The 20,566-nt window shown below is 47.0% G+C and overlaps 1 protein-coding gene and 1 pseudogene across 2 annotated transcripts in view; one reads left to right on the forward strand and one right to left on the reverse strand.

Annotated features, from left to right (window-relative positions):
* The window catches only part of SLCO5A1 (solute carrier organic anion transporter family member 5A1), a 91,141-nt gene extending 76,756 nt beyond the window's left edge, over positions 1-14,385 (reverse strand). Inside the window, exons 1-2 of the mRNA XM_081116464.1 lie at positions 14,172-14,385; positions 11,240-12,639 (exon numbers count right to left, since the gene is read on the reverse strand). Of these exons, the coding sequence (XP_080972590.1) occupies positions 11,240-12,149 (910 nt within the window). The 5' untranslated portion in view covers positions 12,150-12,639; positions 14,172-14,385. The remainder of the gene's footprint in view (positions 1-11,239; positions 12,640-14,171) is intronic.
* Positions 13,835-20,355, forward strand: LOC308546958 (small ribosomal subunit protein uS5 pseudogene; annotated as a pseudogene). The gene is made up of 2 exons: positions 13,835-14,237; positions 19,544-20,355. The product of its transcript is annotated as a small ribosomal subunit protein uS5 pseudogene (transcript).
* Positions 20,356-20,566: the final 211 nt, after the last annotated feature.

The following is a 20,566-nucleotide window of genomic DNA, read 5'->3' on the forward strand; positions in this document are numbered from 1 at the left end:
AACATACCTTTTAGGTATATGAAAGAATATCAACACCAAAGAGAAAAAGGAATACTTCTTTTTTAACCTAAATACAATTGCCAACGAAACATGTGGATATTTTGTTTGGCATACAAATTTGAAAAAGTAAAAAAACAAGCCAATTATCGGAGCATAGTCAAATATGCTAAAAAGAAACTCTGAAAAGACCTGGAATCATTTCAGTCATTTAGAGCCAACCAGTGGGGTCAGGACATTTAAACATCCCTCTGCCTTCGCAGGACTGCTTACGAAATGATGATCCTAATTACCATATCATTATTATGCCAAGTTCATTATAATTATTATTATACATTTTCTATGTACTGCCATACATTATATGACCTGAAGTGGGGTGCGTTTTTTTGGGGGGGATGAGCATTGTTCCTATTCCCTGCCTCGTGGAGGTCAGTAAGTAACCTCATCTGCAAGTTGACAGGACAAGGTGAGAGCAGTGCATTATGGGACAAAGCAATGGTGACTGACTCACACATAGCTCATGGTCATGAGCCTCCTTAACACTGGGCTGTGCCTAACCCAGTGAGTTCACCAGCCACAGGCACAAGATAACCCTAGGAAGCTGAGAGCTGTACACAGTGACACACCTATGTGTGGCTTTGATGCAGGGATTTGTGCCAGGCCAAGGGAGTCCCAGTGCCCCAGACCCCAGTGAGGCTCTGAGAGCTAAGCAGGCAGTCTATATACAGGGGAACTGGCCAGCAGCCAGAAGGAGCTAATAGAAAGCACCACTCAGCATACTGGTGAAGTCATAATTAAAATTCGAGGAAAAGGCCACAGGAATCCACAGGGACTGGGCAGGAAGAAGAAAACGAGGGGGTGGGCAATGAGCATGAGTGGGAGGTGCTAGGAAGAGCAAGCTGGTTGAGAATTTAGAGTAGAGTGGAGCCTGTAGACTTTTTCTGAGACACTTGACAGGTGTTATTATAGGCAGTCAAAAGCCTTAAAAGTGGATAGAGAGGGAGCTGGTGCCAGTGCCCACAATAAAGACAAAATCCAAATAATAACAAATACTAATAACTTAAAGGTTATCTGTGATAGCATGGCACAAACCACGTGGTTCATTGCTATTAATCCAAACTTTATTTCAGACATCACCTCCTTTCAACTTATTAAGAAAAACCACTTATAAGTATAGTTAAATATTTTAAAAATCAGTTAAACAGGCCTTTACTTCCTTTTTTGCCCATGCAAACTCTGCATGAAGCACTAACAGGCCATAAACTCACTACAGTTAGAGACAGAAGGAAAAACAAGTGGCTTTGATAACAACCTGTAAACTACCACTTGGCCATAGAAAACAAAGAATTTGAAGAAATGCAGAAACTCCTACTGCAACAATAGCAAGGTATGGTGATATTTCTGGAAGACAGTAGGAGGCAAGGCCTGAAAATGTAGCTATTTCTTCCACTCACTGTTTTTTCTCCTGCACCCTCAACTCTAATACACACACACACACACACACACACACAAATATACACAATGTGCCCTTTATGAGAGAATTTGATCAAGACCCATTTCTCTACTTCCCTGGCATTGGCTCCCTGCTCCTTCACGTCTTCTATCCCACCTCCCCATCTATAATAACCACATGAGCCAAGACATAAGTGGACTACCTATGAGAGGTAGGCCCACTTCAGGAACTACAAAATGCTCTGAAGTTACCACAACTTGCTGGTTAGAGACCTATCAGAGAGTGTTAAGTCTAGAATAGGACAGAAAAAGCATAAAGATAGCACATGAGCATATGAGCTTAGGGCCGCCTCCCAAAGATCCTTAGCAATTAAACTTGATTATAGCCAACAGCTCCCATCATAATTATCAGAAGCCCATAGCAAGAGCATCTCATCAGGAAGTTATTTATAACCCGAAAGCTTTGTCTTCTTTCTCCCTGGGGTCACTCTCTACATTGTAAGAGAGATAACAGCCTCTCTAGACACAAGGAAGCACAGAGTCCACACATTACAGCGGTGGGGTAGGAAGAGGGGTGGATGCCTCCAGAAGAGGCACTGCCCAGTTAAGAACATAGGTGATATAATGGAACCCACATCCACCTGGCTCAGGGCCAGCCTCACACAAGTGACCCAAGCAGGGGCAATCAATGCAGGTACATGGAACATAGTTTGTGAGGCAGGCAACCTGTTCAGAAAAGCCCCAAGAGAAGCTGTACCTATGATGAAAGCAAACACCACTCTCCTCCTGAACAGGATTAATTTTTTACAGAATGACAGCCCACTTTTTTGAGCACTTAATCATGTGCCAGGCCAGGTCCTGTGTTAAGTGCATCATGTGCATTAACTTACAACTAGCCCACAATGATCTCAGTGTTAGCAGAAGTGGGATCAGGCCAAGAGAAGAACCAAAACCTGCCCCAGGTTACAATGGCCCTGGCAGAGCTGGGATTTGAACCCAGGTAGCGCAGCACCAGCAGCCACAAGACTCGAATGCCTGGAATATGCTAGCTTCTGGATCTATGTCACAGTAGGTCCAGAAGAAATCAGAGAGTTTAATCCCAGGAAGACCCTTTGAGACTCTAATTTAATTCCATCCATTTACGAATATGAAAACTGAAACCCTGAGGTATCGAGTGACTTGCTAGAGGTCATACAGCCTACAGATCATCTCAAATTGTCCAGAATAGATGGTGCTAAATAAACAATCAAACTAGATTGTAAATTCCTTGGGAATCAGGATCCGCTTCTTAGGGTTGGTTTTAAAAATACACAATACAGTACATAACGACTTCCCTCTCTCACTGCTCCAATCGTTAACCAAGCTTTGAAAACATCACCATAGATTATATTAGAAGTCTTCTGGTATGGTCAAACCAGACCACTTTACAGAAAAGGAAACTGAGGTCCTGAAAAGTCAAAGTCATGTTCATAATTATAGTTGAGTTTGTGTCAAATTACTAATGAGCCATCTATATCTGGTTCATCATTTCTACAAGATGGGTGATCTAAAATGTTTAAGTTCTAAATTTTTCATTCCCAAAGTGGTATGAGATGTCACGTAAGTGAATAAGTAGGTGTCCCATGAGAATACACATGAGGGTCCCATAGGCCACTCCTGGACAGCAATAGCTCTGGGACCTAAAAGGAAAGAAAGCGTGCATAGAGGACATAGCACAACCAGAAAAACAGATTCCAGCCGTGGGGAGGAGCGCTGCCCAGCCCCCTTCCCTTCTTGCATTTAGCTACCATTGCCCTCCACCGTTCCTAAAGAAATTAAAACTAATTTCTCTTGAGAGTTTCACAGGAATGAAATAACTAGACATCTTAAAAGCTAGCAAAACCAAATTTCAGATCATTGTTCTAAGATTTATATATATTTTTAAGTAAGTCTTTCCCATAGGAAATTTTTCAGACTCATCTCAGGAAGATTTTTGCATTGTATTAAAATTTACTGCTGTCCTCCACCTGAAGGAAAGTCATTAAAATGCAATTCAAATCAGGAAAGTTTCCCCTTCCAGCTGAAATTACACACCAGGGTCATAAGCATATTTCTAGACAAGATCCTGGCAAATATCTTTCACCCAATAATGTAAAGACGCTTTGCAAGAGGGCTGTTAATCCATCTTTATATATTGATCAGAAGTTGACTTACAGACAGAAAGTCTCAGATCTGGAATTCATCACCCACAGTCTTTTTCACTTGAAATTCTCCCCTCTCAAATCAGCCAAAGAACATATATGCATAACCCACGGACACAGACAACAGTGTGGTGATGGCCAGAGAGAAGGGAGTTGGGGGCTGGGTGGAAGTGGGCAAAGCTGGGGGGAAAGAGGACATATGTAATAGTGTCAACAATAAAAATAGTTAAAACATTTTTAAAATTTTCTCCCCTCTTCTTAAAAAACAACAGCAAAAAAAAAAAACACCAAAACTTCAATTTCCTTCATAAGCATTCAAGGCTAAAAAAATAGGAAAATACCTGACAAGACCAAAATCTATTATTATTATTAAAATATTATAGCTAAGAATTCCTATATTCTAAGAAGTCAGGAACTGAACAGTTTAATTTCATACACTTGCAAACTATGTCCTTTCACCCTGCTGAAAATATTAATTACATGAATATGCTCTTTACTTTTAAGCAAGAGTAACCTGCACCTGCCTTTCTAGGTTATATTAGGTAACAGGGATTAGCATTTTTGCAGGGTGTCAGTTCCACAAGCCATCATAACTCCCAGGACGGGAAGTAGACTCTGAATTTCCTATCAGGTAATACACAGCTGCCTGAAATAGGAGCAAGAGGAATGCTTGATTTCCCACAGACAGCTGGCACATGGCAACATCGCTCAAGCCACCAGAGGTTGAAGAGACCAGCTTCTGAAAGGCAGAGCAAGTTACATCTCTTCTCCAGACCCAGGTCCCAAGTTCTAGAACAAGACCACACCAAGCAGAGCTGAAAAGGCAAAGAACTGGAGAAGTTAAGAGGCAATAGGAATCTAAAAAGCCACCAGCCTTGTCTCCATGTCTCCTTTACAGGTAATAAAATTAAGAACTCAGCCAAAGTCACACCAAAAATATACTTTTCCCTCCCTTTCCCTCTCCATAATTTTGAAAGTTAAAGCTCACGCTTTGGATAATTACCTTAGATGATGGTTTTGCCACTTTTTAGATGACCTTAGGCATGTTATTTAATCTTGATTTCCTCATGTATAAAATGTGAAAAGTAAAAGTAGCTGCCAGTTTTTGACAAGGAAGACAAGAGTACACAGTGGCAAAGGAGAGCCTCCTACAAATGGTGCTGGGAAGCTGGATGTTCACATGCAAAAGAATGAAGGTGGCCCCTTACCTTACAACATACACCCAAATTAACCCAAACCGGATTAAAGACCTAAATGTACGACCTAAAACTATTAAACTCCTGAAAAAAGGCCTAGGTAAAAAGCTTCTAGACGTTAAATTCGGCGATGATTTCTTGGGCATAACTGAAAAGCACAGGCAACAAAATTAAAAAATCCACAATGAGACTACACCAAACTTAACAATTTCTGCACATCAAAGGAAACAACAGAGTGAAAAGAGAACCTACAGAATGGGAGAAAATAATTGCAAATCATGTACCTGATAAGTGTTTTGGGTATAACTGGAAAGCACAGGCAACAGGCTTCGATCGGCAGCTGGTTTGGCCCACAGCGTCTCCGACCCGGCCCAGAGAGAAACGCCCACCTGTCCAGAGTCAAAGACCTATGGTTTTTGGCCTCTTGCTGCTCAAAACATGGCCCTTGGACCAGCACTGGCCTCACTTGAGAGCATATTAGAAATGCAGAATTCCAGAACCCACCCCAGAATGACAGAAGCAGAATCTGCATTTTGAAAAGACACCCTGGGAATTCCCGCACACATTTAAAGTTTCAGAAGAACAATTTCGAACCACACAGATAACAGAACTCATAGCTATGCGAAAACATATCAGAAATACCACCAACAGGGCTGCTCACTGTCATCTGTAGGTGGGCTGAACACACCAATGCGCACCGCCATCCTTTCCACAATGAAGCAGTAAACCCTTATTATTTTCAGTTAGAGCTTCAAATTTGTTTGTTTCTCTGCATCTTGAACCAACTAGTTTGTCTTACAGGTGAAAGTAAACCCCAGGCAGCTGCTATGAATTCAGAATTGTTAGAGATCCAGAAGCTATGCCCAATCTGACACAGATGAACTGTCCGGGAGTCTGTAAAACTCACGACATCCTCACACAAAGCTGCCACAGCACCTCTGCACTGCATCCATTCCAGCTACTGCTCCATGTGTCCGGGTCATTTCCCCAAATCCCTCAGTCGTCCTTCTCCCTCATATGTGCTTTCAGTGGAGATTATTTTATTGATTTGTTCATGATTTGTACAGAGCCTGCTTCCCAAAAGGATTTTATGTGGCTTATAAAGATGAACACATTGTAAACAAGACAAGCAAAATTAAAGCAGGGGAAAAACATAGTTAAGGTCTTAGGGGATAAAGTGTGTGCCCACTCTTGCTGTTTCTTGGCTCCCCAGCCCCACTCCCCATGCTGTTCCTGCGGGGGGGGGGGGGGATTCATGTAATCGATGAATTTGAAAATAAACTGGAAATGCTCAGCTCAACTCCTATTTGCCTCTTGGGAGGGAGTATGCACATGGGAGTAAAAATCCTGCCCTGCTACTCCTTGGCATGTGTCTTACCTACGCACCTGGCCTGGCCACATGGGAGACCCAGGGCTACCACACTGGGGAGGTGCAGCATTCCCTGCGTTTGGATGAGTAAATCTATTTAATCCTGGGATTACCAGAAAGTCTATGTGCACAAAGATATGAGCTACACTCTTCAACCTCACTTCTATTACAGTTTAATTCCCTGGACTCATTTCTTAACTAACTCAGAACTCAAGTGAGGGGCAAGGGTATTTTTTATTGGGCCCTTTCAAAATCCCAACGGAAAGATCAGGAAAACTAATGCTACCAGTCACTTAGAATAGATTATTAATGCTGATCAGAAAAAGGGAAAAAAAAGGCCTGAATTTTCTGGCCATTGAGGCAAAAGAGAAAACATGACCAGGGTGGCAGATACAACTAGAGGCCACTCAGTACTCACACTGCCCTCATCTCACTTGCCTTCCTCTCCCATACAGACTAGAAAACCTAAAACTTGCCTTCCTGGGAAGCATGCTAGCCAGAAGAAGCCAGGGGACTCCATTCTGGTCCATGGGACGTCCTAGAGAGTAAGCGGGCACAGTGGTGAAACTGGGTACAGTCCAGAGCCCCTCAAACTTCAAAAGAGCTTTTGCTATGTTCCATGAGACACAAGTACACATTACATCAATGTTCATGCACTAAAGAAAGATGGTCGTCAACGACTGACACGCAGAAAGCTCTGGTGACAAAACCTTGGGTTCTCAGAAAGTTCAATTAATCAGAATATAACGTTGCTGCAACACCAATGCAGTGTTTCCTGTACAGTGATTCTAGTGTGTGATTTCCTACGCAATGTTTCTGGCCTTTTTTCCAATGACAAAAAGATATGTTTATGGATTTTCAGACTCAGAAAGAGAACTCTCTAGGATGAGTTGGAATGCTGGCACACACATAATCCCACTTAGTCCACAAAATATTACAGTGAGGGAATCAAATATAATAACCCTCATGTAGAAAGAGAGGCCGGGAGGGGTTAAGGGATTGGTCTGAAGTCTCCCAACCAGGCATTGGTAGGGGCCGGGCTGCAACACAGCTTTCTGCAACCCCAGCCGGTGCTCTTTCTAAGGCACTGTGCCTGCTCCAACCCTTCTCTGCGGTGTGACGTCCGGGTTGACAGGCCAGGGAGCTGGGATCGCTGCCCCCACGCTGCTTGGCCAGCGGCCGGCCGTGCCAATCATCGCTTATCCTGAATATCACGCAACGAAAGCTGGGGTTTTCTATTCTAGAAATGCATCCCCTTTTCCCTCTTCCCCTGGTTAGCCTTTCTTTCTCACTCTCCTCTTGATTCATGAATTTCTTGTCCCCGAACAACCACATTTTCTCTCTGTTTGAAATACAATTATGAATCACAGTGTCGCTGCTAACCGTGCTTGTTAATCCCCACAAGGGTTTCTCTGTGCTCCAGGCCAACCCTAACCCTCTCTCCGTGCTGAAGGAGCCAGGTGTTTAGTGGCCATAAAGGCTGCTGCATCTCACCTATAACCACATCCGTCTACAGTTAAAGCTGACAGAATGTTGACATCACACTTTCAAAAGACTAAGATATGCATTTACATTCCGTTTCAATGGTTTTAACGTTAATTGATAGACTTGTTCCTGCCTACAAATTACCAACCTGCTACCTCTTCGGTTTTTTCCTTCTGTGGTTGTATTGAGAAGTTAGAAAGACTGACAAAAGGTTAGGAAATGGGTAGGTAGTGAAAAGGGTAATCTAGAAGAGTCGTTTTGTGAGAAGTACCAAAGATACTTAACTAGTTGCTTATTTAGGAAAAAGTTCCACATCATAATAGGTTTACACCACTCAGGTTCTAAGAATTTAGTGATTCCTTTTATTTGAATTTGTACGGAAGTAACCTATAAGCCTCCTGTTTAAAAGGTTTCAAACCCAGACAGCATGGCTCAGTGACTGAGCATTGATCTAGGATCCAGAAGATCACAGTTTGATTCCCAGTCAGGGCACATACCAAGGCTCGATCCCCAATCGGGGGCGTGCAGGAGGCAGCCAATCAATGGCTCTCATCATTGATGTTTCTCTCTCTCTCTCCCTCTCCCTTTCTCTCTCTGAAATCAATAAAGATATATATAAAAAAATTAAAATAATAAATAAATAAATAAATAAATAAATAAAGGTTTTCGAGAATGATCTTGTTTTGATGCCTTCAGGCTAGCTCTGCATCTTCTGCCCCATTCTGAGAACTCTGCTGCCCACAGCTCAGCCTTGGGTGACAGTTGGCTTTCAGAGCCTCTTGCCAAAGGACACACAGCGTGGAGAGAAGTTCACAGGCTCTGGGGTCAGACAGGTGTGGGTTAGAAGCCCAGAAGCAATCACTAGAACTCTCTAAGCCTCAGTTTCCTCATTCATAAACTAGGGAAATCAACTCCCATGTCATAAGGCCAATGGGAATATTAAATAAAACAATCCGTGGAAGATTCCTATACTCACACCACGGGAGTGTTCACTGAGATCCATGTAATATGAAGCAGAATTCTCAGGAGTTTTCTAAGCATTCCTCAACAGTTTTTCCAACAAAAATTTATTAGTCGATATCTAAAAGAAGGGAAGGAAGGAGAGGAGGAGGGGAGGAAGGAAGAAGGAGAGAGGAAGAGCAAACACCATTTGTGTAACTTTCCTCCTCCTGCACATGTCACTTCACCCCTACCTTGAATTGTCGGTATTACCTCATTACACTGAGAGTTGCTCGGGTGCTAGAGCTATGCCTCATGCTTGGTCTTCCCAAAAGTAGCACAGTGCCAGCACAGAATAAAGACTTAATATGTACTTGCTCTTTTTCTTCTTGGTGGTCAACCACTACCAGCAAAGTTAGATCTCAGGGCTCTTACTAGTATATGTTTATTGTGTATGGCTCCGCTGTGTTTTTTGATGAAATTTGTGACATTGGTACCCAGAAGTGGGATGGGAGGGAGATCCAAGTTTTCAAAGTAAATAGAGGCAAAGGTCAGTGAGAGTATGGGAATAGGTATCACTCTGGAGATTACTTGTTATTTCAGAGGGAGAAATGTATATTGACGATGGAAAGACCTGGCAATTGCCCACTCAACCAAGTGATTAAACTTAGCATCACCAATGAGTGCCAGGTGCATGTAATAGAAAACACACAGCATCAGCCATGTAGTCTGACCAAAAATGTTTTGTCTGAGTCTAATCAAACCTTCAGAATGAACTTCCAGCGCACAAGAAATATATGGAATGGAGGAAGCAGGTAAGTGACACCATGAGGAAATAATCAGATAAATCTAGAATGTGGAACACTGCACAAATCAACTAGCCTTGTCCCTTCAAAAGCCTAAGTGATGGAAAAAGAAACATATTGAGGCACTCCCTGTTCTAGACTATAAAATGCTAATGAGCCAAGTGCAATGTTTGAGTGAATCTTGATTGGCTCCTGGTTTGAGGACATTTGAATATGGAGTGGATACATGAGGCTATTACAGAATGATTAACTTTCTTTGGATGCTAAAACTCCTGCGGTTATGTAAAAGAAGTCCTTATTTCAACTTTCTGTATCCTTGAACATTTGTCATAATAAATGTTGGAAAACGTGCAGGCAAAGTAACAAATAAGCTATTCCTCTCTGCCCTAAATGGAAATTTTGTTCTTTTGCATTTAAACAATAAAAATAAATTAGAAAACTCTTGTGTTGATGCCTTTGGGACAGTGCTGGGGGCTATAAATGGTTCGGCCATCCTCTAAAGCCGATTCTGGGGACAGCAGCCATACTGTGGGAAAAGCAGGGCCCTCTGAATTAGGTGTCACTTTCACTGTCCTTTGAAATCGTATTATTCCCACACCAAGGATCAGCACATAACTAGTAAGTTGCTAGACGCACCTGGTATTTGCTTACTTACCATTTTTTATAAAGTGAAGTCCTTTATCCTGTTTTTGTTGGACTCCGGTAGAAAAACAAACATCACATCCAGCATAACTGCTATTCCTCCCTTCCAAGGGTTCAAATCCATCCCTTAGAAGTTCAGTTTTGAAGGGGCAGCTAGTGCAGGGAGATGCTGACAACCACACAGATTTCTAGAGCCTACATTTTCCTGCCTGCTGCACCGGCTACCTGGCCTCACACGACAGCCCTGTGCTTGACCCAGGCCCCCTGTCCACAGGAGCTGACTCATGCAAGTCAGCTCCATGAATCCAAGAGCCACTGCTTTTCAGAAAATAATGACTGAGTCTGCTCCCAAGTTCATGTAATTGAGGGTCTTCAACCAACAATAAAAATAGCTTTGGATAGGTTAGCCAGTGTGGTTCAGTGGTTAAGCATCAACCCATGCCGGTTCGATTCCCAGTCAGGGCACGTGCCCAGGTTGTGGGCTCAGTCCCCAGTAGGAGGTGTGCAGGAGGCAGCCTCTCTATCTCTCCCTTCTCCTTTTCCCTTCCTCTCTCTCTAGGAATCAATAAAAAACATATTTTAAAAAAGAAAGATGATTTTTTAAAAATAGCTTTGGATAAACTTGTGATGTTGCTTCTACATAAAGACAACCTAGTCACATGATGCTCAAATTTGTTTAAGTGATGCAGGTGAAATGTAAGAAATGCAGGTGTGGAGACCACGAAGTATGTTTTACGTAGTCCAGGTACTTGGCCACCTGAGCTGCTGGGAACTGGAAGGAGAAGCAACAACTTCGCTCCACACAGCAGCTACTTCTGTTCCTTCTGGAACCTTTCTAGAAGGGCAGCTATCAGAAGACAAACTTGATAAATTAGAGCTTTTCCAAAGATAGGCAGAGAGACAGACAGACAGACGACTACCTTCTCATTAAAAGTTTGTACTTCTTGGGAAAAGAGAATGAAGTTTGAGTACGAAAAGTCATTCAAAGAGCTCTCAACTTTTTGATTCTCTCCCCAATTGAAATGCACCACCCCTAAAGCAAAACATAAATAAACTGAAACTTAATGCTCACAATACATTGTATATAAATACACATACAATCTCCAGGGAAGTGTGAGAGAAAGTGTTTTGATTTTTGACTTCAGCTTACTCGAGAGGACAGGAAAGTCTTACCTAGGTACAAGGATGCGTTTTCTTTCTTGACATTGTCATCTAAGTAGGTTGGTCCCAGGGTATAGATGGGCGTGGAGCCCATTCCAATGAGAATCTGGGCGCAAACAAATAAAGCCACATAGACCCAGTGGTTGTTTCCCCCCGAGTCCTTCGGGCAGGCGGGAGGCTCCAGAGGCGCCGTGGAGTTGCCGCTCTGACACAGGCCGTCCGTGGAGGCCGAGGCGTTGGTCTCCTGCGTCTGGTAGGGGGGCGAGATGAAGTGAGGGAGGGCGAAGAGCGCGGCGCCCACGGCGATGAGCAGCCCGCCCACCGCCAGCCACAGCGGCCGCCGCCCGCGGCCCCCGAAGTAGCTGACGAAGACCACCACCACCAGGCTCCCGATGTCAAAGCAGCTGACCAGCAGCCCCGACTCCGAGCTCTTCAGGCTGTAGCGCCTTTCGATGGTGGTGATGACACTGCTCAGATACCCGGAGACCATCAACGCCTGGATGAAGGTCAGAAAGCACATGCAGGCCAGGAAGCAACGCGAATCGGTGAGGACCACGTAGAGGCACCGTCTCCCCTGAAGCGTGGCCAACGTGGGGGACACCGACACGGCCTTGCTGACGTCCACCCTCTGGTTGCAGTCCACCAGTCCCGCCATCTCCGCCGAAGTGGACGGGGCAGAGGGGCTGGGCGCCAACCGGCTCAGGCACTGTTTCAGCTCCTGGCGGCCCGAGGAGCCCGGACGGCCCGGCGCGGGGCCTGCGCCCGCGGGGCTGAGCTCCGGCCGGCAGGAGGCGCTGTTCAGGGCGGGTAAACTCTTGGACCTAAAGGTCTCCGGTTCGCTCCTCTGTTGGACAGCTCCTGCTGGGGCCGGGGGTGGGGGCTGCTCTCCCGCCTGGGGCTGCGGCCCAGAGCTTTCGTCCATGGCTCCTGGAATTCAGATTCGATCGCTGGTCGTATTCGAGGACTCCGGCGCTTTGCATCCACCCGCACGAGGGGCCGAAGCCGGGCCCACGCAGTCGTGCCCACCAGGGACCGGGGCTGGGGGGTTCAGAGCCGCGCAGCAGGACATCCTCACCAGCAGGGAGGCGCCCAGGGCATCCTGACCCCAGGCGCGGCCACGAGGAGGCTCCGCAGCCGCGTGCCCCGTGGGCCAGGGGTCCTCGCAGTCCTGCGCTGAGCTCTGCTCTGGGTCCACCTCCGGGCGGCAGCTCGGGGAAGGAGCCCCGGGCGCATCCCCTCCGCCGCCGCCGCCGCCGCCACTCGGCCCGCCGCCCGGAGCGAGAAAGCCCCGTGCCCAGCGTGGGGGCGCTCAGCGCCGCTGCCCGCGCGGCATCCCGCCCGGCCGGCTGGACCCGAGGCGCGCTGTCCTCGCCGCCTCTGCTCCAGACGCTCCCCGGCGCGAAGATGCCAACCTGTAACGCAGGGAGAGGGCGGTCAGCGCGGGGCCGGCAGCCTCGCGCCCCGGGGCCAGCGCTCAGTGGCTCGGACGGTCCCAAGTGGGGCAGGGGGACGAGAGGGTGGAAGCCCCGGAGGAGGCGGCGGCGGAGGATGCGGCCTCCAGTGCGGAACAATGAGCAGTGGGCGGTCGGCTGACACCCGCCCTCCTTGTCTATCGGGACCTGCCCCCGCCCCGCCCCTTTTCCCATAAACAGCACATCTGCTTTTATGTGTTAATAATTATCAACCTGGCGGCTCTGACTCAGAGGCAATGTCTTTTATTCGAGTGAACTAATTGCAACCCTTTCCTACTCCTACTCCATTAACTCAAAATAGAAAATGCCCGAAAGAACAAAGGAAAGTTTTTTTTTTTACAAACACAATGCATCCCCAGTCCCAATTTCCAAAAAGTAACGAAGAGGGAAAGCTAGGTGTGTAGAAATGTGTGTTCGCACTTGTGCGCAGGCACGCGTGCGTGGCTGGATGTGAATCCGCCTGCGATATCAATTAGAGACACGTCCTCCAAGCCCGAGGCGACCGCAAAAAGGTCAACGTGCTCGCCTCTTTATTCCCAACACTAAAAATAACCCCCCGCGCGGAAGAACTCTTCAATGACAAATACCCGGAGCGTTTGAGGCCGCGGCCAGCGCCGAGTCCCAGTGCCCAGTGTCAAGCGAAACTGAAAATCAATTCGCTCTGCGGAGGGGTGGGGAAGCCACAACCGAACAAAGAGATGCGGGCACGGGGGCCCACGGAGCAGTCCTGGCACGAGAGGGGTGCTATTTCCATCAAGCGCACTCAGAGAGGGTGGGCCCCGGGGGTGCGCGGGCGCGCGGGGGCGCGCACACACACGCACACTCCCGGTATGTGTGTGCGGGAATCCCTCGCGCGATCCCGCAGCAGGTTAAATTCAGCCAGAGTCGAAAACAGGTGTGTTCCCGGGATAAGCCCCCGCCCCTAATCTCCGAGACTCCGGTTCCAGTCCTCCAGCCCCGGGGGATGTGCACCAGGTGGGAGAAGAGCAGGACTGCGCTGCTTTGGGTTTCGTTCTGCAGCGCGCTTTTGTGATGCTGCTGAGAAAAGAAAGGAAGCGGGGAAGGGAAAGAGGCGGAGAGGCGGGGAGGCTGGGCGGACGGGGGCGGCCGCTCCCGCGTCTCCCTCGGCTCCGCCATGCAGACCCGCTCCCAGGTTCCCCGCCTGCCAGCCGCTCGCAGCCCGGACTTCCCCGCCGCTTCCCGGCCTAGGCGCCTTCCCGGGGAACCCCACTGGCGGCCGCGCGCTCAGCCGGGGAATCCCGGCGAACACCCTCCGGCGCCTGGGGCGTCCGAGCCCCTGCCCAGGGGGGACCCACACGGCGCAGACTCCCCTGGACAGGGAGCTCTCGGAGCCATCGCGGAATCCCGGGGACACCCCTTCCGCGCGCACACAAACACAAAGCCCGCGCGGGGACAGGACCGCCGGGGACAGCTCGCCGCGCTGCGGGGGCGCACGAGCCGCGGCTACTCACTCCCGAGCCCGTCGGTCAGTCTGGCTGGCGGAGGGTGGACCAGCGGGAGACGTGGACTGGGCCGCTGTAGGCGCAGTCGGGAGCCGCCTGGGGAGGCAGCATCGGTCCAGCCGCCGAGAAATCAGTGAATGAGACTGTGACTCAGGCTGAACTCTTCCCGCACGCCTCGCCTGTCACCAAGCCCTCTTCCTCTCCAAACAGACACACGCGCAGAGACGCGCCCGGAGCGGCGCGGAGCGGCAGAGGGCGCAGGCGCGCGGGCCGGCCGCCCAGCCCAGCCCCGAGGCGGCCAGCTGCCCAGCTGCGCCTCACCTGCTCCGCCCCGAGGGCGAGGCGCCCTGAAACCTCCAGGGACCAGTCTCCAAAAAGTCAGCTGCTGAGGCAGGGAGTCCATTCTGAATAAAGAAAGTATTTCTCTTCGTGGGCACTCACGATGTGTCAGGGGCCATAGTAGGTTCTTGAGACCAAAAATGAACAGGACACTAAGAAACCCTCCCCTAAGAAACCACTGTCTTGTGGAATACCCCTGTATGTAGCCTAAAACAACGGGGTAAATTCTATACTGGGTGCTACTGGAGAACCTAGGGTCCATTAACCGATTTCCAGGCAGAAGGAAAGGCATGTGCGAAAGCACAGGGGCATGGGGCTGCAAGTACGTGGGTGGGTGCTAGGCGGTGCACGGAGATTGCAGGGACCGGGCAGAGGACTGGACTGCGAGAGTGGCAGAGTAGTAAAGGTCAGCAAGGGCTTCAGAGGTTGTGTGCTATGGGACCTGAAGGGCAGTGGCATTGTGACTTGCTCACCAGGAAGCTGTTTCTGGCAGTGATGGGTGAATCGAGGCCACACTGAGGGCGCTGAGACAAGTTAGGAAGCTATCTCTGAACAAAATGTGATGAGGCAGTAAATTACAGAGAGTGTGGAGAGGGAAGGGAGCTGGTTGAAGATGCACTGAGAAAGTAGAAGTAGCCAGACTTGGAAACTGAAGTCATCTGGTGCATAAGAAAACAGGCCAATGTGGGATGTCTCTCAAGTTTCACACTTGGGTGACTGAATGGCTGAGGTCCAATGAAAACACAGGAGGAGAAACATGCTCTTGGGAGAAAGATGGTTCTTGTTTTAGAGGGGTTGACTTTGACATGCCTTTGGGACATCCGAGTGTACATGCCCCATAAACCAGTTGATATATGACACACAGGAAGTTTGGACTGGGGACCTGGATTAGGAGTCAACAGCCCAGAGGTGGCATGAGGTGAATACGGAAGATCATGCAGAAGTCAAACAGAATGACAGCTGAAAGGGTGCATGAGCTGTAGCAAGTAGGAGGACACTGTTGAACTCTGACAGAGGAAGACTGTTCTACAATTACTGGTGACAACACTGACCCTCACTGCCATACCAAAGCCACTTCCCTGGATCTGGCCTTATGCAATGAGAGCATTGTCTCCACTTTACAGGTGTGATGAGTTAAGTGTAGAGAGATTAAGTATCTGGTAAAGGTGCACAGCTAATCTGTAGACGCTATGAACCCATGTGCTACCAAAATCCATACTCTTACCCTGACCCCATATTCTCTCCCTTACAACTGTATAGCAGTTTGACTTTTCAATGCACTATCTGTTAATGATCTCACTTTGGTCTGACAAACACTGTATCTACAGTTGACCCTTAAGGAACGTCCCCTGCCACTGTCCCCTTTTCTTGAGATCTCCATCAAGCCCCAGGTTACTTTTCTACAAACAGGCAATGTGACTCCAGCAGCCACCCCGCCCTGTGGGCAAAGATTTGTGGCACTTCCTGTACCTGAATACTGATCTGCACTTATTCAGATTCAAGCAGAATTTATCTGCCTCCTACTACATCCTTCCAAGCCCTTTGGCCCATTCTCTCCTTTCAGCCCCAGCCCAGACATACAGTTGTGCTATAGCAAATTCAATCTGTAGTGTCAGGTGCCAGCAGAGGGCTTCCCTGCTGAAAGTCAAATAACCATGTCCCTGGAACATGCTGTGTTTATTCATGGTCAATTACCATAGTTATACTAGAAACAACTCTCAGAACCTATAGATTTTTTTATTGCCACTAATAGAAAGATCATGATTTATAGACAGAATTTAAAAGACCCAATTAGCTACCTATATGGGAAACAAAAAGAAAACATTTCGCAAAAGACATTTCTTTTGCTTTCTCTTTCATAGTTAAATATGACTTTGGAAAAGGCCAGGTGTGTCTCCATCAGCCCTTATCTTCAGATTCATAGAATGGGGTTCTGCTACCCCCGTGGTTTATGTCACATGATGTAAGAGAGTACAGCTGGCTAGAGCATGTCTTCAGCAATGTGCTTCTTGATTCCAATACTGGAAGCACATGACTGAAGACTGGCTTCAAATTTCCAGGCTTGGTTATCCTTCGTCTAAGTCATTAATCAGTCTAACTAACTCAAGTTGCTTCTTTCCCAATCTTCATATAATGACAGGGCAGCCTTAGGAATTACTCTTGACCAGGAGGTTCGTGGGTCGATGCTCAACCACTAAGCCACACCAGCAGGGCTAAGGTGACCTTTTTTAAATATTGAAATGCTGCTATACTCACCGACCCTGAACAGGTATCCAGATTATTAAGCTCTGTGACATATTTAAACTACACCTCTAGCCCAGCCAGTGTGGCTCAGTGGATTGAGCATCAGTTGTCCCATGCACCAAGAGGTCACTGGATCGATTCCCCATCAGGGCACATGCCTGGGTTTCAAGCTCGACCCCCAGTAGAGGGCCTGCAAGAGGCAGCCAATCAATGTTTCTCTCTCATCTGTTTCTATCTCTCCCTCTCCCTTCCTCTCTCTCTAAAATCAATAAACACATTTTTTAAAACTATACTTCTATTCCTGATTCCAAAAAAAATTAGTTTATGGTATGACTAATTTCCTCAATTTCTTTTTTAATTTAATTTAATTTAATTTAATTTTAATTGAGATCTAATTGACAGATAACATTGTATGAGTTCTAAATGTACAGGCAACGTAATGATTTGACATTTGTATATATTGAGAAGCGATCACCACAGTTAAGTGCACTTAACATCCATCACCACACACAGTTAAAATTTTTTTTCTTGTGATGGGAATTTTTAAGTTCTATTCTCTTAGCCACTTTCAAATATACAATATAGTACTGTTAACTGTAATAATTGTAAACTCTTAACAGCACTTGGCATTTACACCCTGGCTTAGAAGTCCATTTCAAGAAGGGTAAACAGAAGAGGAGCAGATCTGGCCCTGGGGTGCCGTGAAAGCAGTCACTCCAGCCTGGCGGTGTGAGGTCCCTGCAAGAGCTAAAGGACTCTGAGTCAGCTTTACACTGCAAATCCCACCACCCAAGAAAGCACTGTCTTGTGAACAGTTGGACACTGGCTCACCCTCGAAAGGAGCCCAGCAATTGGGCAGCACCTCCTTTGGGAGGCATCCAGGATAAGACAAGACTCTTATCAATCAGGACCCTCTAGAAATTGCCACCTCCCTTAATAAAAGTAAGACAGATACTCCAAGGCTAATAATGAGGAGAAATTTCCCTGCAAATAGGAGACATTTGTCCCCAAAGATTCACATTCTCTTAAAAGATTTTCAAAATTACCACCCCTGCCACCTGGGCCCAGAAAAGGAAGGCAGAAGGGCAGGAAGTGGAAGGAAGGAGGTGGGAGAGGCTATCAGCCTTGAGCCCTAAGCTTCTCTGCACATTTTTTGTGAGCATGTCAAGAATGCAAGACCCTGACCACGCTTTATTCTGGCCATTTCTCAGGGTTGTGCTTGCAGCCAGCAACCTTGAGGGATGAGGTAACGCTTTCCCCTGGACAAAAAAAGGCTTGCTTGGGCTTGCTTCGGTGTAGCCCCCAAGCTCAACGCTCCTCTCCTGTAATGCAAGCGCTGCTTGTGCAGGCAGCTCTGAGGGACTCTGCATCACATGGTGGGACTCGGGCATGGGAAAGGGAACAAAATCATACCTGTTTTTGACATGAGTAACAACATCCACTCTCTCTCCCCAGGAAACAATAGCAGGCTAACTTGTTAGCTTGGATGCAGGGTAAAATCCTAGACCCTACACAGTTCCTGACAGATCCCCCTTCCTTAATTTTAACACTCTGATCCAGACACTAGCTTCCCTTACACTCTACAATATATCTTGGCCAAACTCTGAGCTTTTAAACAGATCTTCCCTCAAGTTTAAAGACTGATAAAGGAAAATAAGTACATAGAACAACATGAAACTAACCGTGTTAGATATGGTTGGGTGGCACTCAGCATGCAGCCCTGAGTTTCCTATTCTTTCTTGAATGGCAGAGTGTGGACAGCTAAAAACAAATAAACAAAAACAAAAAACTGCATTTCTGGATTTCCATCTCCTATCTAAGGACCTGCTTCTTCCCTGACCTCGGGCTCCCACAAGTAAAAAAAGACTGGGTATTGGGCCACTGTTGTTTTATGACATGGGATCAGATTACTTCAAATCGAAAGGCTCTTAGGGATTATTTTGCCAAAAATTCACAAAGAGTGAGACCTTCAGTCTCAGCAACGTAGACATGCTGTTAGAATCAAAAGTATTCTACAAGTCATCTAAGTACACTACGGTTCTTAAACTTTTATTTAAATACTGTTATGGGCTAAATTGTGTCCTCTCCAAAATCATATGTTGAAGCTGTAAACCCAGTACCTCAGAATGTGACTGTATTTGGTAATAGGATCTATAAAGAGCTATGTTAAAGTAGGGTCATTAAGGTGGGCTCTAATCCAACACTGTATTACTTTATAGCAGATCTATACACAGGTGCAGAGAGAGGACCGTGTGGGGACACAGGCAGAACATGGATGGCCCATCTGCAAGCCAAGGAGAGAAACCTCAAACAAAACCAACCTTCCTGACACTTCAATCTCTGACTTCCAGCCTCCAAAACGGTGAGAACATGTTTCAGTTGTTTAATCCACCTAGTCTGTTTTACTTTGTTATGGCAGCCCCAGCAAAGTAATACAAATAGTGATAAAAACAAAGTCAAATACTGTTCAATAATAGCTTACTTTAAATTTTATTCTCAAAGAATTCTCAGGATTGTAAACACTTCTGACAAGAAGGAAAAGTAGTTAAAAACTTTCATGATTCACTTCTTGGAATTAATTGGAAGATGGGCTAAGGGGGGAAAAACCCATGGTGCCTTGTTAATCAGAGAAAATGCTCTCTTAGAGTCCATTTTAATGCATGAGAAATAGAGAAAAATACTGTGATTAGGACATACTAGAAAATAAAAGCGCTGCTTTTCCACAGAAGTACCAAACGGCGGATGACACCAGTGCTGCCGCAGGGCCTGGAGGCCAGCCGGTTTCCTTGAGCATTTAGCAGCTAAATCCCGGAGAGGTTGCGGCTGGGGTCTGGGTGGGGCGAGGACGGAGAGTCCATGGAGGCAAGACCGAGGACGAGGGGTGGATCTTTGTCACCAGGCTGGGCCACCTGATCAAAGACACTAAGATCAAGTGGAAGAGAGCCACGTCTTCTCCCTGCCCATCAAGGAATCTGAGATCATGGACTTTTTCCTGGGGACATCCCTCCAGGATGAGGTTTTGAAGATTATGCCCCTGCAAAAGCAGACATGCGCTGGCCAGAGGACCCAGTTCAAGGCATTTGTCACCTTTGGGGACTGCAATGGACATGTTGGTCTGAGTGTTAAGTGCTACAAGGAAGTAGCCACTGCCATCCGAGGGGCCATCATCCTGGCCAAGCTCCCCATTGTCCCTGTGCGGCAAGGCTACTGGGGGAACAAGATCCACAAGCCCGACACTGTCCCTTGCATGGGACTGGCGTTGTGACTCTGAGCTGGTGCGCCTCATCTCCGCCCCCAGGGGCACTGGCATCGTCTCAGCCCCTGAGCCCAAGACACTGCTGCTGCTGCTGCTGATGGTCGATATCCACCGCTGCTACACTTTGGTCAGGGGCTGCCACCCTGGGCCACTTCGCCAAGGCCACCTTTGATGCCATCTCCAGGACCTATAGCTATCTCAACTCCGATCTCTGGAAAGAGACTGTTCACCAAGCTTCCCTATCAGGAATTCACTGTCTACCTTGTAAAGGCCCACAACAGAGTTTCTATGCAGAGGACTTGGGCTCCAAGTGGCCACCACATAATTTTATATAAGAAAAATAAAGTGACTTAAGCCTGAAAAAAATAAATAAATAAACGCAACTGGCATCAAAGTAATGTAACCTACAAGTAAACAATTTAAAAGAAGATAAAAAGTCAAATAAACGTACCCATTTGGGGGAAAAAAGAGAAATATATTATACTGTCTAACGTAGAAATGCTAATCACAAATCTTAGAACTTCCCTAAGATCTGAAAGCATATAAAAAACACAGGTCCAGAAAA

The sequence above is a fragment of the Miniopterus schreibersii genome (genome assembly GCF_964146895.1).
Source record: "Miniopterus schreibersii genome assembly, chromosome: 17".
Classification (NCBI taxonomy): Eukaryota; Metazoa; Chordata; class Mammalia; order Chiroptera; family Miniopteridae; genus Miniopterus; species Miniopterus schreibersii.